The 15,069-nt window shown below is 52.6% G+C and overlaps 1 protein-coding gene across 1 annotated transcript in view; it reads left to right on the top strand.

Moving 5' to 3' along the window:
• Positions 1–12,882: 12,882 nt before the first annotated feature.
• Positions 12,883–15,069, top strand: part of ASAP3 (ArfGAP with SH3 domain, ankyrin repeat and PH domain 3) — a 70,453-nt gene continuing 68,266 nt past the window's right edge. The window contains exon 1 of the mRNA XM_075908668.2: positions 12,883–13,255. Within this exon, the coding sequence (XP_075764783.2) occupies positions 13,130–13,255 (126 nt within the window). The 5' untranslated portion in view covers positions 12,883–13,129. The remainder of the gene's footprint in view (positions 13,256–15,069) is intronic.

The following is a 15,069-nucleotide window of genomic DNA, read 5'->3' as shown; positions in this document are numbered from 1 at the left end:
TCGTGTGCGTTTTGCGAAACAGTTTCAGTCCAAAAAACAAGCTTTCAAAAAAAAAAAATCCCCAACCAATCAATGTTTTGCAATGTTTTGTTTGGAGGTTTTTGAAATGAAACATTTTGGTTGTTTTGGTTTGAAGCGACTCCTTGTTTCAAAATACCCTTTCATTTTTGTTTGGAAAGTTGTTAAATGCTCAAAAAAGGAAATGGAACGGTTGTGTTCGGTCCAAAGGTTTAAAAAAAAAAATGGGGGGAGGGGGAAGATGGGAGAAAACTAGAAAAAACTTGAGTCGCCCAACTCTAACCAGTTCAAATCTCACCTCTTCTAAGTGCTGTTTAAAGTCCCATGTAATTCACTATTCCTCTGAACCAAGGCCGTGGACCCAGCCTAGAAGGCTGCCAGGGAAGAGCTGCTGAACAAATATTTAATGAAACTAGTGGAGAGTTTATGCAAGGGCATGGCAGGCTGTGCTCTGAGCCACCCACCCCCCGGCTTATCGGCTGCACCACGCTGCCTGAATCAGCATTCGTTGCCCTATCTCTACCCATGCCTCCAAGAACAGAAGCAGGCCTAGGAAATGATGGTGACTATAACCCATGAATAGTATCCGAGTGAAATCCTCCTTCAGCTGTGGGGCTGGAAAGGGGCTGGCTCAGTGGGGAGCAGCCCATGGGGTGTGTGTGACTCTTTGGGGTTCAATGTGCGGCCCACAAGACACTGTGTTGCCCGGTGCCCACAGGCAGAGTTGCCAGATTCTGCCAGTTTCCAGCCACATCGTTTTTTCCTCCCGGTGTTACCAGAGTGACACCCACACAACGCCGGGGCACGGGAAGGGAGGCGTGTCCGGATCGCGCACAGCGCTGACTGAGAGCCGTGCGCGCCCTCTGCCTCTGCTCCCGGCACTGCCGCCGTTCCATCGGCACAGCCCGCAGAGCCCAGGTACACGGTAGGGAGGTTCAATAGCGGTTAACTGAGTAGTCGATTAACCTCATGAATTCTTATCAGTTACTCGACTATTCTATAGTCCCCAGCGTGGGGCCAGAAGCCAGTGGGCTCCAGCCCCACTCCTGAGGAGCCCCCTGCCACTCCACTGCGTCAGAGCCAGCAGCGCGGGGTGCCAGGCGGGAGCTGGTCTGCGAGAAGAGCCAGTTTAAAAACCAGCTCCCCTTGTGGACCGGCTGCCTGTTGCCCTGGGCTGCTGCCTCTGATACAGAGGCAGCAGCATGGGGGTGGCAGCAGCCCCTGTCCAGAGGAGGAGCTGAGCTCCCGGACCCGGCTCGAGCCAGAACGGAACCAAGCTGCCTGCCCACCTGGCTCCTAATACGCCTTAAATGCAGAGCCTGTAGCGGTAAGTCCTGGACCCAGCACGAGCCAGGACTGAGCTGGGCTGTTGGCCAGCCTGCGAAAAAATGTACAGGCAGGTGGGGAGGTGGGAAATGCGTGTTGTCTATAACATTAACCTCTAAGCTTTTGCTTATCGGTTAATTGGTTAATCGACTGCACTATTCCATCCCTAGTACACAAGCGCAGTGAGCAAAACCCCTGTCCTGGGAGACTGTCTTGGTCATGGCAATCTTGTGGCCCACTCACTAGCCTAGGCTGCCCCTCGCTGGGATAGCTGTTCCTTCTGTAGCTCAAGTGATCAGGGGAAGCTGATGGGCAAGGGCATGAAATCCTGCCTGATCTCTGGTGAGGGGGATGATTGTGTCTGATACCTTTTAAAAGCCACCCTTAGACTGAAAAACCCCAACCTGTAAATGACAGGGTGCATCACTCACTCGCGCACATTTCCACGTGTCACACTGTGCCTGTGTCACCCACGGGGCTGGAGGGTGCTCTCTACAGAGGATGTGAGCCTGTGACCCCTCTCAGCTTGAGAGCCTGGCTCTTTCGTACGCACTGTACAGACGCCTACCATTAGCTGGGGAGGTGATCCATTCCCTCTCTACTGTTGGCCAAGCAGGCTGCTAGCTTATCTGCCTGTGTCCCACTGGGACGAGATTGAAGGCGTAGGGGGCTGCTTTGCCCTGGCAGAGAAGAGGAAAGTGACAGGCCAAGGTGCCGCTAAGTCCCTCCAGGCACGGCCTTGGCGTATTGGGAAGCTGAGTGCTGACATGGCTTCCTTCAGGGACGCTTCCTTCAGCGGACGTTCTCCCTGCTAGCCAAGCGGGGCTGGCCTTCCTCCCAGGAACTTTTACATGAGGCTAAAAAGTGAGATGAGTCCTGAGCAGCCGCAGCAGGGCTGTTTCACCAGCTAATTCCCAGCCCGCGCAACTCCCCTGGCATGCCGCGGGACACCACAGCGGAGTAGAAAACTCGGACGTTTGCCAATGACGACTGTGAACAGCGACACCTCCGCTGGCAGGGCCGTGCCCCGTGTGTCCCCTGACCTTAAAAGCCTGGAAATAAGACATTAAAGGCTTGGGCCTGTCTTTCCTCCTTCCTACTGGCCACAACGCTGGCCCTAGCAGGCTACAACCCTCCATCCCAGACAGCTTTCCAAAAGACACCCCCCAACTTCATCATGCTGAATGCAACACCCTACAGCCTAGCCCCTGCCTGCATGCAGTGTGGGAGGGGCGGCTGTGCCGAGCTGGTGACATCATTGACAGGAGCACAGGCGGAAAGATGATCACTGAGTTCCCTGGCCAGCCGGTGGCAGTGCTGGGGCTGAAATCAGGTGTTCCTGGCTCCCAGACCGCTGCTCAGCCCACTAGACTGTGCTGCCTGTTTAGCCCCAGCAGTGACCGATTGCACTAGATGCTCCTGGTTAGTTGTTCTGAAGGTGATGGGGTGTCTTTTGGGGGTGCTTTCTCCCTACCTCCACACATGCTCTTCCGCCTGCCTTGGCGTCCAATCCACCTCCGGCGGGGCAGGCCAGACTGGCAGTGCAGGTTTCTAACCGGCCGGGCTCTCGGGACGGGGATGGAGCTGCCAGCCTGGATTCCATGTGACCCCAGCTTGCAGCTATGGCGCAAAGCCGCTCTGGAAACCCTCGATTCATCACATTCTTCTGGTAGCAGCGAAGGGGCTGGAAACCCCAGCGGGGAGGGAGTAGAATCCCTTCCCCTGATGCATGCCTGCCGGAGACCTAGCCCGTTAACCCTGCGGCTGCTGGTCTTCACAGCCGTGCAAGGTAGAAGGGGGGCGGGGGAGGGCTTCATCAGCAGTCCCAGTGGGCCAGTGGCATTCCAGTGTTTCTAGGTGGCTGTACGTGGCATGTCCCGGGGGCTCTCAGGATTCAGTATGAACTGGACCAGCTACATTAGGCAGCACCCAAAGGGTTAACTCTAGGGTCCGCTACACTAGAACTTCTCCCTCCAGCAAATTAGAAGGAAAATGTGGTTTGATTTTTCCAGCTCTCTCAGCTGCTGGGCTAACTAACCCCCTGGCTTAATCACTAGCAGGCCCAGCGCCCTGGGACCATGTGACCTGATAACGCAGGACCCTGCCTTGACATCTTCCTCTCTGTGCAGCACCAAGCGCTCGGGGAAGGGTTGTTCAGACTTGGGGCCCTTTGCTCTCCAAGGGCCTGATCCGAAGTCCCGTGGCATCCGTCCAGTGGTTCTGGAGGGCTTGGGCTCCGCATGCAGGGGCTTGGAAGTTGCAAGGGCGAGAAAGCTGAGAGCAGGGGGGAGCAGCAGATGCAAGGGCAGGCGTATTTCACACCCCAAGGAATAAACACAGGCGGTAGTGCTGCCAATGAAAAGCCATTACAGTGGGTCCTATAAACAAGACAGTGTTAGTCATCTCCAGGCAGGAGAGAGGCAGCAGATGCGCCAGGGGCTGGGGACCTGCCCAGTGGTCAACAGTGGGAGGAGACCATGCTCTGCGGGGGGATTCATTCTGCTCTTAAAGGGGAAGCCGTCAGGATCTGCAGTGGCCCTAATACTCCACAGGCTATATCTAACCCAGAACTCTCCAGGGCTGGGGAGTGGCTGTGGATACCCCAGGGGCCTTTGTTCCAGCAACTCCCTGGCGGTCCCAGAAGCCAGACACCCTCCCCTCTCCTTGACAGGCCCCACGGATCCCCTGGCATTGTCCTGTTCCTTTTGTTCCATGTGGCAGGGCAGGGTGCATGGTGCAGGATGTTACAGCTCGCCGCGGGCGTGCAGGCCCATGGAGCTGTGACCAGCCAGGAATCCCGGCAGGGGAAAGGATGTCTAGGGGCTCCCCAGAGGTGGAAGGAACAGGGAAGAGAAGAGTTGTGATTTTGTGGTGGAAGGCTTGGAAGTTCTGGCCCCTGCTTAGTCTGCCCCAGCCCCTGCCCCTCCTCCAGTGGGAATGGCCAGGCAGCCCTGGGTGAATGATGTCGACTCTCGAATGATTCTCAGGAAGCCGGGGCCGGGCAGAAAATCACAGACTCCTGGGGCTGGAAAAACCTCTGGAGCCATCGAGTTCAGCCCCCTGCTACAATCAGGGCCAACCCTGACTCAGTCATCCCAGCCAGCTTGAGAATGGGCAGAGGCGCCACTGGGGAGGGTGCTCTCTGCTGCCCTCTGTTGGCAAGCAAGGGGAATGCGTGACTGGGCCAGGCGTCATTTGCATTTGTTAGGTGGCAGAAAGGGACTCTTGGCTCAGAAGAGGGTTAAGTGCCGAGTCTGGGGGGGCCACACAAAGCTATTGTCCGTCCTTGAGGATGACAGGACAAGAGAACTGCACTGACTGTGCCTGGGGAGAGGGGTCACCCCAAGAGGCAGCATGGTCCAGCCCAAATGTGCGGCAGTGCCTAGCCAAAGCATGAGTAGAGAGAGGGGAGTGGGGCTGGATCACTTTCCAGGAGGGTCTCCCTAGGGACAGGGGTTCTGGGTTGCGCCAGAGACTGGGCAGTAGGAGCTCCAAGGTAGCAGCTGGCTCTGAAGCTGGAGGCAGAGCTCAGGCAGGTGATCTCAGGTGGCTCGGGCTACAGCTGGGAGAAGCAGGAGGAGCTTAGCGGAGAGTCACCGTTGTGGGCAAATACAGCTGAAATCATGCCCGCGGTGCCAGGAAGCAGCCCAGGCAGCATTTCTGGTCACAGCTGGAGGCTGAACTGACAGTGCCAGTGAGCCCTGTAAGCCAAGCGCTCAAATGCCCAGGAGACACTCAAATGCCACTCTGCTGAAATGCCAGCTGCTACCTTGGAGCAGCATCCACAGCCAGCAGCCTGCGTTTCTCCTGGTGGTGCACATCTGCACATGCCTTCGTGCACACAACAAAATTTATTCTGCATATGAATGGGGAAAATATTAGAGGAAACATTAGCCACCCCATCCTGGGCACCAAACCATGAGTGGGGAGCTGATGGGGGACACTCTTACCTAATAGGTGTTGTTCATTTATTAATTGCTGGCTTCCCCAAAGGGATCCTGTGTCCTTTCTACCCCCATCAGACAGTTCTTTGTTTTTAACCCACCTAGTGAGTTGGGACATATTGCTGGCCCAGGGCGCCTAATCATAGAACACTAGAACTGGAAGGGACCTCGAGAGGTCATGTCCAGTCCCTTGGCCTCACGGCAGGACCAAGCACCATCTTCTCCGTCTAGATATTTATCTAACCTGCTCTTAAATATCTCCAGAGATGGAGATTCCACTACCTCCCAGGCAATTTATTCCAGTGTTTAACCACCCTGACAGTTAGGAACTTTTTCCTAATGTCCAACCTAAACCTCCCTTGCTGCAATTCAAGCCCATTGCTTCTTGTCCTATCTTCAGAGGCCAAGGAGAACAATTTTTCTCCCTCCTCCTTGTAAAACCCTTTTAGGTACTTGAAAACTGCTATCGTGTATATAGGAAGGTTTCTGGGTGGGGCAAGTGCTGGGCTGTGATTTTGCGGAGAAACTTGCCAGCTGTCTACACTGGCCGTTTGAATTTCCGCAAGAACACTGACGATCTCATGTAAGATTGTCAGTGCTTCTTGCGGAAATACTGTGCTGCTCCCGTTCAGGCAAAAGCCCTCTTGCACAAATCATTGGCAATCGGGGCTTTTTTACAGAAAACCACGTCTAGATTGGCCACGGACGCTTTTCTGCAAAAAGTGCTTTTGCGGAAAAGCATCCTGCCAATCTAGACGTGCTTTTCCGAAAATGCTTTTAACAGAAAAGTTTTCCGTTAAAAGCATTTTCGGAAAATCATGCCAGTGTAGACGTAGCCCTGGGGTTTAAGTTTTCTGAAGGAATTAGGGATGTAAACTACCATTTAAAATGTTAATGGGTTAAACTAGATGTTTAACTAGTTAACCGGCCTGCTGCATCGTGCCATGGGCAGGGGGCCACTGGAGCAGCTCCATGCCCATGGTGCAGTGGCCCAGGCTGGGTGCCGGTTAACCAGTTACCCCAGTAAGCAGGCCCGTAAACAGGCTTACCAGGTAATCAGTTAACTGGTTCTTCCTTTACTTCCCTAGAAGGAACACTTAGAAAATTCAATCCAACCATTTTTTGCTGCCACCAACACCTGGCAGAAGGTCTCCGAGGGCAGAGACTGTCTCTTGGGCGTGTGCAGGGCCTGGCCCAATGGGACCCTGTTTTCGGCTGGGATTTCTGGGCATTGCCATATGTGACCAGGCGTCTACCCTGCACTGGCCCTTTCAGGGCAAAAACCCAGCCCTGAGCGAGGGCTGAGAGGGAAGCCCCAGCTGAGGGGTTATTGCTGATTAGGGCCCAGCTGGGGGCTATATAAAGAAGAGCTCCTGGCAGGAGAAGGGAAGACTTGCTCTTGCTCTAGGTGGGGACTAGGAGGGACCTGGCTGCCAGGGAATCTGGAGGCTTCCTTGGGCTGGGGATTTCTGGCCTGACCTCACTCCCAAGCTGCAGGGACTGAGGCAAGGCCTGAATGTACTAGGGCTGAAGGGAGATAGCCGGGCTAGAAAGAGGCAGCTGGTCCACACCCCCTTGCTGATGCTGAGTGGCCGTTCCAGATGGCAGTTGGACCCCAGGCCGGGGCTAGATGAAGCCTGGCAATGGGTTGCTGAGGCCAGGTGGGTGTAGGGGACTCGGGGGTTCCCTGGGAGGGGAGGATTCTAGAGTGTGGAGACACAGGCTGCTGGTCAACCCCTGGAAGGGGCAATGGTGGAGGGCTGTGTCCTGAAGAGGATGCTGTGGTCTGAGAGTGACATGGGTCAGGGATCTGACCTGAAACAGTGCGGTGCGATGGGGGATACACCAGGCAGAGGGAGGTGCCCTTCTGATGAGCTAATCCCCAGCACTACCAGCAGGAGGCGCCGTGACGGTGATGCTGCCCTGTGCCACTGTAACACAAATCGTTAGAGCTGCAGGATGAGCAAGCAGGGGACAGAGGAGAGGATGGGGGCGGGTGCGAGGGAGCGTTGAAAGCGCTTGTGCAAGGGAAGCAGAAGAGGGAGCAAAACCTCCTCTTCAAACACAGACGTGCTTGGGGAAAGCAGTGAGACCGCAGGGAAGGCGGAAGCCGGCCCCAGTCAGCTTCTTGCTGCATAAACATTCCCCCCCCAAGTCTGCTTGGCTCAGATCTGCCTGTTGGGCTGGCTGGAGCAGCGAGCTGAAGCCCGGTCATTTCAAGAGGGAGGACGAGCCACCTGGGCTTGGGACAGATTACGGCCTGCTGATTACGGCCACCCCATTTCACAACTCTTTGCATCCCCTGGTCCCTTCCCAGAAAGCCGGTGAGTCAGGGCAAGAAAGCAATGGACCACTGCCAGGGCAGCTAGAAAGTGATTCAGCAGGATCTGCTGCGGATGCTGTCCCCCCCCTTAACCCCCCATGGAGTTTGCTGGCAGGGAGCCCGGTTCTCCTGTGGCCTGCATCGGGGATGTTTGGTTTGTTAACAAATGGCAGAGCTCTCGCTCCTTGGCTCTGCGGAGTGAGAGGAGCACACGGAACAGCTCCCTCAGCCTCTCATCCTGTCAAACCATTCCCGGACACTGTGCGTCCTCCTTCCCCCTTAGCTCCTCAGCTCAGGTGGGGGGAAGCCACTGCTAGTTAATGCCACCAGGCTGGAAGCCAAGATGAAGGACAGAAGAAGGATGCTCTGCCTGGCTCTGTCTTGCTTGCATGTGGTTCTTTTTATTAAGGGATGGGGGCTCATTTGCTCCAGATTAGTTTCTGGGATGGTCTGGGTGCACAGGGCCCCCTCAATTCATGCACTTGATCCTGCCACATAAATCTCCAGGACTGACCTGACTTTAGAAGCATGTAGGTGGGACTAGGGCAAGTCCATCCTTCGTGCAAGGCCATTGGCTTCAAGGGGGGTGACCCTAGGGCTGAATTTGGTCGTCTGCTCTTTCCCCCTCCCCCCACCAACATTGCTGGGCTGCTGATCAGGATCCACAACCTGTTTGCTTTGTGATGCTGCCCCTGCAGCATCTCCCTCCGCCGAGGTGGCCCTGAAACGAGCAAAAAGTCACAGCAAAGGGCCGAGAGACGCTGTTTAAGCCCAGTTATTCCTCCACCCGACACAGGCTATGCAGACCGCATGGCACTTCCAGGCAGCAGTGGGGTAAGAACTCCCATCCTCCAGCTCCGGAACCAGACAGCGCTGCTGTGCGAACAAAAGTGGATTCCTTACTCCCCTGCCTGGTCTTGGATGCAAGCGTAAGTGGTCTTGCTTCTCTCCAGCAGAGGGCGACGGTGGAACTCCTTGCCTGAGGAGGGTGTGAAGGCTGGGACGATAACAGGGTTTAAAAGAGAACTAGGTACATTCATGGAGGTTAAGTCCATTAGTGGCTATTAGCCAGGATGGGTAAGGAACGGTGTCCCTGTGTTTGTCAGAGGGTGGAGATGGATGGCAGGAGAGAGATCGCTTGATCGTTACCTGTTCGATTCACTCCCTCTGGACACCTGGCATTGGCCACTGTCGGCAGACAGGATACTGGGCTGGATGGACCTTTGGTCTGACCCAGTGTGGCCGTTCTTATGCACATGTAGCTCAACCAGCTCCTCATCTCTTTACTGCCCCAGCGCCAGAGGAGGGACTGCAGGCAGACGGGAGCTGAGCTGATTTCGCACTCAGGGCTTCCTAGCTCCCAGGCCTGGGCTTGGATCCTGCACCTTTCTCATGCACCAGAACATCACTGCTTCCTCTCAGGAGGCTGAGCACAGACGGGAACTACCGGAAAGCAGAGGTCAGCGGGGCCCTATAGCCTACCACTGGCACTGGGCTTGCTGCTGCCACAATCCATAAGTCTTTGGAGCCGAGTTCTATCAATTTTACACTTCCTAAACAATATGTTCCCCCACCCCAGGTTTTCTGACAGTGTGTGCGGGGGGAGGGATGTGGGGTCCAAATGATTTTTTTTAAACAGTGCCAATAACTGTGGCTCCCATTATAATACAAAGGGCCTGTCCATTCATGGGCAACCGATATCTCCTGGAACTTTCCCTGGGAGTAAGCGAGGGTTATCCCTGGTGTCTCAGATGAAACCAACATAAGTAATTACATCTTGAGACCTTGATTTCCCCACTGCAGTTTCTCTTCTCCATTGCCTGACCCAAATGGCTGGGTAGCAGGCTGTTAAATCATTGTCATGCTCCACTCCAGAGTCAGCTGCATCTTTGCAATGTTCTGTATTCCTGAAGTATTGATGTGGGGCCGTATCCCTTCCCCAACTCAGCAGCTGCTCACATTGGGGCAGTGCAAAGTATTGTTATGGGAGCTGTCAAGGCTGGCCCCCTCCAGGCCCATCTCTGTGGTCAAGGAGACGTGCAAGACCGAAGGCTAAAGAGTCTTGAAACTGTGCAGGTGGAGCAGCTGGTCCTTCTTGAACCAGAGCTGCTCCCTCCACTATGTGACTCCACATCTTGGGCCAGAGTCTGCAGTGAGGATCTATGTTGAGACACTGGGGCTTGCATAGAGAGGTGCCTCCTATTGACCTTGGCCTAAGGCAGGGGTGGGGAGTGTAAGACCTGAGGCTGGATGCAGCCCCCGGCTTGCCTGGATCTGGCCCGAGGCTCAGGGCTCCCCCCAGCTTTGGGAAGCCCACGCTGGTGAGGAGTGGGGCTTTTTGTTTGTTTTGTTTCTCACTTGTGTGCAGCTCCTGATGGATTTTTTTTCTGCGGGTCAGTGGCCCCCGACCCAAATAAGGTTTCCCACTCCTGGCCGAAGCGATTGAGGCTCAGTGGAAGTTAGTTGTCGAAATAGCTTTGGATCTGGGCCCTCCTGCCCTTTTGTTTCCACTGAAATCCTTTAGAAACTAATCAACCTGTTTATAAGAATGCAGGTGACATAGTGACTGTTTAATAAAAGCATCATGACCAGAGCAGAGGACTGGGGTCATTCATGTGCTGCCCAGCTTATTAGCACAGTGCTCACAGTGCCCACAACCAACTTCAGGTGTTTCTACTGATGGTGCACATCTGCACATGCCTGGGTGCACGCAACAAAATTAATTCCACATGTGGATGAAAACAATTAGAGGGAACATTGACTAGGACTCACCAGACTTGGGGTCTAGTGCTGGCTCTGCCACTGACTTACTGTGTGATTGTGAGAGGGAGGTGCTCCGTGCCTCAGTTTCCCCTCTATTTCAGTGGGGATAATGATACTGAGCTTCCTTTATAAGGGCTTAGCCACATAAAGAAGTTATTCTGGAATAAGTTAGGGTGTGAATTTAAAGTGCTAATTATTCCAGAATCAGGGCATCCACAGAGGGTGCTTCTATGGTCAGTTTCCCTAGATAGCAAGGCCCTTCAATGTATTGCTCCTTTCTCCTGGCTATTGTCTTCACACTTGTCTCATGCTGCCCCTTGTGGTCGGGGCCCCCCTCCTCTTTTTATATCCCAAGCAATCCCTGCTTTTATCAGCCCAACCCCTCCTTCAATCGCATTCCTCCCGTGACTCTGTACAAACAGCATTAAAACACACAGCCCAGTCATAAAAAGCTGCCTTCGCGTTGGGCCTTCAGCGTGTATCCTATAACCCTCTACCATCTGTATTTGATTTAGACTCTGAGCTGGGGGAAGAGCATGGCTGCGTACAGAGCCGAGCAGAAAGTCATTGTTTATCAGAGGCCAAGGAGAGGAAGGAGCAGCTGGTGGTTAAGGCTTGGGCCTGCAACATAAAGGCCCTAGGTTCAACTCGTGGCTCTTCCACGTGCTCTGTGGGGCTTGGGGAAGTCACGTGATCTGTGCCTTGCTATGTGCTTCACATCTCCCCCCCCCACCTTCTCTTTGGGGCAGAGACTCTCTCACTGGGATGCCATGCATGCACAGGCTTATGCACACGCATCACGTTTTCTCACAGTGGGCACAGCAGAACCTCCCAGTTACAAGCACCCTGGGGACTGGAGGTTGGTTGTAATTCTGAACAAAGCATTAAGACCTTAAGAACGGCCATACGGGGTCAGACCAACGGTCCATCCTGCCCAGCATCCTGTCTGCCAACAGTGGCCAATGCCAGATGCCCTAGAGCATGGGTTCCCAAACTGGGGGGACATGAAGAAATTCCAGGGGGGGCGCAAGGTGATCCATCCCCCCGAGAAACTCCCTCCTCCCCAAGTTTTGCTGCTATTTTTGTTTTCCGGTCAGTTCCTCTTTTTTTTGCTCAACAATTTTTGTTGCTGGGGAGGAGGGGGGGGGGGCGTGAGGCTTTCTCAACAATCAAAAAGGGGGCATTATGCTGAAAAGTTTGGGAACCACTGCCGTAGAGGGAGGGAACACAACAGGTAATCCTCATGTGAGCCCTCCCCTGTCAGCCACGTCCAGAGAAACAGAGGCTAGGAACACCATTCCTACCTACCCTGGCCAATTGTGGTTGCTCTTTCAAAAGTTTAGAATGGAACTTTAATACAGCTTTGAAATGCTACTGAGCAAGAGAAAACTGCTGCGTTTAAACCATCGTAATCTCAGTGGAAACAAGCACAGAAACGGTTTTGTTGCTTTGACACATCTTGTTTTTTTTTAAAACTCTCCCCCTGCCCTTTTTATTTAACACTGTGCTGTACTGTATTTGGTTTTGCTGGTCTCTGCTGCATGGTGGCCAACTTCTGGTTCCAAACGGGGCATCTGGTTGACCGATTGGTTTGTAACTCTGGTGGTTGTACCTCTGAGGTTCTACTGTACTCTTGTTACCCTCTGTGGGACTACTCAGTGTGCAAGGAAAGCATGTGTCGAAATAAGGCTTTGTGCCTATGTATATAGACAGCCCCTTGCATGATGGAATGCTGATTACAGCTGGACTCTCTGGGCACTCTTCTAATACAAATAAACAATAACATGTGGAAAAGAGCCTTAGAGAAAGCCTAATGCTATGCTATTGAAGCACCACAAATTACTCCAGGAGCTGGCAACAATCTCTCCTGTATCAGTGACTAAGCCCTCAGCCCTACTATACCCAACATAAGAAGAGGCGAAGTCCAGGATAGCCTCTTTAGCACCTGGCCTGTGCTGTTTCTTTTCCCACACTCAGAAAAGTTGTCATATGGTCTGTCTTTGAGGGGAGGAGTCTAAAGGGATTTCTCTCTGGAGTTTGGATTCTTTCATCTTGATCCTGGGTTACTCCTCCTGGCCTCTCACCCAATTTTATCTGCTTCACATCAGTTGAGCTCCAAAGCTAAGGGATCTTGGTGCAGGGTGGAAGAGAGACATTTGAAACCAGTCTGGCCTCTTCCTACAGGAAGAGCAGGGGAAAATGAAGATTCTGCTGCACACAAGGATGTTAATGACAGATCATTAACAGAGGCTTAGAGGCAAGCAACATCCTTACATAGGTGGGGAGTGCATGTAAACCCAGACACCTATACAAGACAGGACAAGGGAAGATAAGAGCCACAAACACTCCAGGCACCAGTGGCAACAGCAGCCTCACTTGGCTTTGCTTGGGGAGATAGGGGGGAATTGGATGCACTTTGCCTTTAACAGGCTCTTAGCCAAAAATCCGAGCTTGCAGGCATATATGCATTGGCTGTGTAACAATATCCCCACGTGATTGCCATGAAAGCCTCTGCAGGGAGGGAGGGAGGGAGGCAGCAGGAGAAAGAAACTTACAAGAGAGCTCCTGGGCGTCTCTGGTCAATTGCGCCGCGCGCAGAGAACCACAGCTGGGATGTGAAATTGACCAAAGTGCTGCAGGGCTGTCTCTCCACCCGCCCTTTCCCCCTTTTCTGCCCCTCGGTTCTTCTCTCCTGTTCCCTTTACCCTTGGGTGAGTTTCCAGTCACCCCCGGTCTCGGGGCCACATCCCTCAACATGCCTGAGCAGATCAGCGTCTCGGAGTTCCTGGCTGTGACTTCTGAAGATCTGAACTCTCCGGCTGCTTCTACCTTCTCTTCCAAAATGCAGAAGTGCCGGGGGGCGGTGGCGGCGCTGGAAGAGGTGAGTGAGGGGCTCCAGCAGCAGTGGAGGAGGAGATGGGGAGGAGGGTGTCCTGGTGGGGTTCTCTCCCTGTCGATTGGGAATTAAGGGCTTTTACCTTTTGTTTGGTGGTAGGTATTGTTACTGTAGGAGGCAGCTTGGATCTGTGTCTTCTGCCTTGTGTGCCCCCCCCCCCCCATTGACCTTTTTTTGCCATCTTTCCTAAAATCAGGAGCGATTTGTCTTAGAGAAAAGGCGCTTTGCAGCATGCGTGCAACGGGCGGAAGAGTCTGTTTAGAGCTTCTTGCAAAATAGTTTAACAACCGGGCCCTGCGCTACCTGCTTCTCATTGTGTAACTGATTCTGGCCCAGCTCTGTATTTCATTTCCTCATTCTGGACACTGAAATCCTTTATATAGTTGGGAGACCAGCAGGATTTTGAAAGATGCTATTGTGTGTGGGGTTATTTTCTTTTTAAACCCCAACCACTCCACACTTACAAATGCTTTTCCTGATGTTGGCTGCTAACCACGCCTTCGATTATTGCAAAGTACATACTTTAAAGTCCATTTTGGCTTTCACTGTTTATGCTGGGTTTTTTGTGCTTCCAATATGGACTTTGGAAAATGAATCATTTGTAATGTAGCAGCGCACAGAGACCTCAACCTTGTACAGAAGTGTAAAAAGACACTGCCTGCTCTGAAGGCCCTGATCCTGCCATACACTTGGGGCACCTTTACACAGCAGGATTTAACTGGAAATAAGCTACTCAAATTGAGCTATGTCAATTGCATATCTTATTTCAAAATTGGGAGCATCTACACAGCACTTATTTGGAAATAGAGCCCTCTTCCTCTGATTTGCCTTACTCCTTGCACAATGAAGGTTACAGGAGTTAGAGTAAAAAGTCCTCCAGCTTGACAGTATTTTGACATTATTTTGAAATAACTGCTGGCTGTGTAGATGTGGGCTAAGTTGTTTTGAAATAAAGCTAGTTATTTTGAAATAATGTCGCTATATAGACATACCCTTATTTCCATGTTTAACTAAGCTTGTGATGGATCCCATTGCTTTTTAATGGAGCTGTCTTGTACTTTCAAAGATAAACATGTGGATTGGCAGAGCTGAGGCTGAAACAGAGAAAATCGGGGAAGTATTCTCTATTTTGCTTTCGAGTTTTCTGTGTGTGATGCAGAAGGAGGTTTGCTTGTTTTGAAAGTATCATTTCCTTAGGACTGTTAAGAAATCACCGACATGTTTCAAATCCTGCTCTGGTTTTTGTAAAAGCTTGTTTGTCCCAAATCACAAGGCTGGGGCCAAATCCGGGTTGCTGTTATAGCTTTGGGGTTATTAAGAACCCGACAGTATTCTGCCACAATAACAGTTCCAAATGCCAATCCGGCTGCTGTGCCTGTTTCACACCATCCTTGTGAATACTGCACTATACATTTTTTTTTAGGAAGGGTGGTTTCCAGCTAGTTCTGTGCATTCTGCTGAGTCCTACTGGCAGAAGGAATGGATTTGAGGAACCGGGATTAGATCCTACAACTGGATGAGTACCGGGTTTGGTCCAGTTGCATGTGCTGGATCCTATCCCGCCTTCTCCTATCCAGGCCCTCTTCTTCCCACTGTATAAGGCCAAACCTTGGGTGGTATGGGGAGAGTGAGCTGATTGCAGAGCGGACTGTTTGCGCTGACCAGTGGTACCCTGCACATCAGCTGTGTAGGGCATTAGCTCCATGACTATCTCCTGACTCAAGAGGATCACTGGTAAGATGGGAGAAAGATACCTCACCAGGGCTTTAGTGAAGCTTTAGAGCATGTTTGTCCTGCAG

This window comes from Pelodiscus sinensis, chromosome 26 (assembly GCF_052426305.1).
Source record: "Pelodiscus sinensis isolate ZL-2025 chromosome 26, ASM5242630v1, whole genome shotgun sequence".
Lineage (NCBI taxonomy): Eukaryota > Metazoa > Chordata > Testudines > Trionychidae > Pelodiscus > Pelodiscus sinensis.
This window is presented reverse-complemented; position numbering and strand designations above follow the sequence as displayed.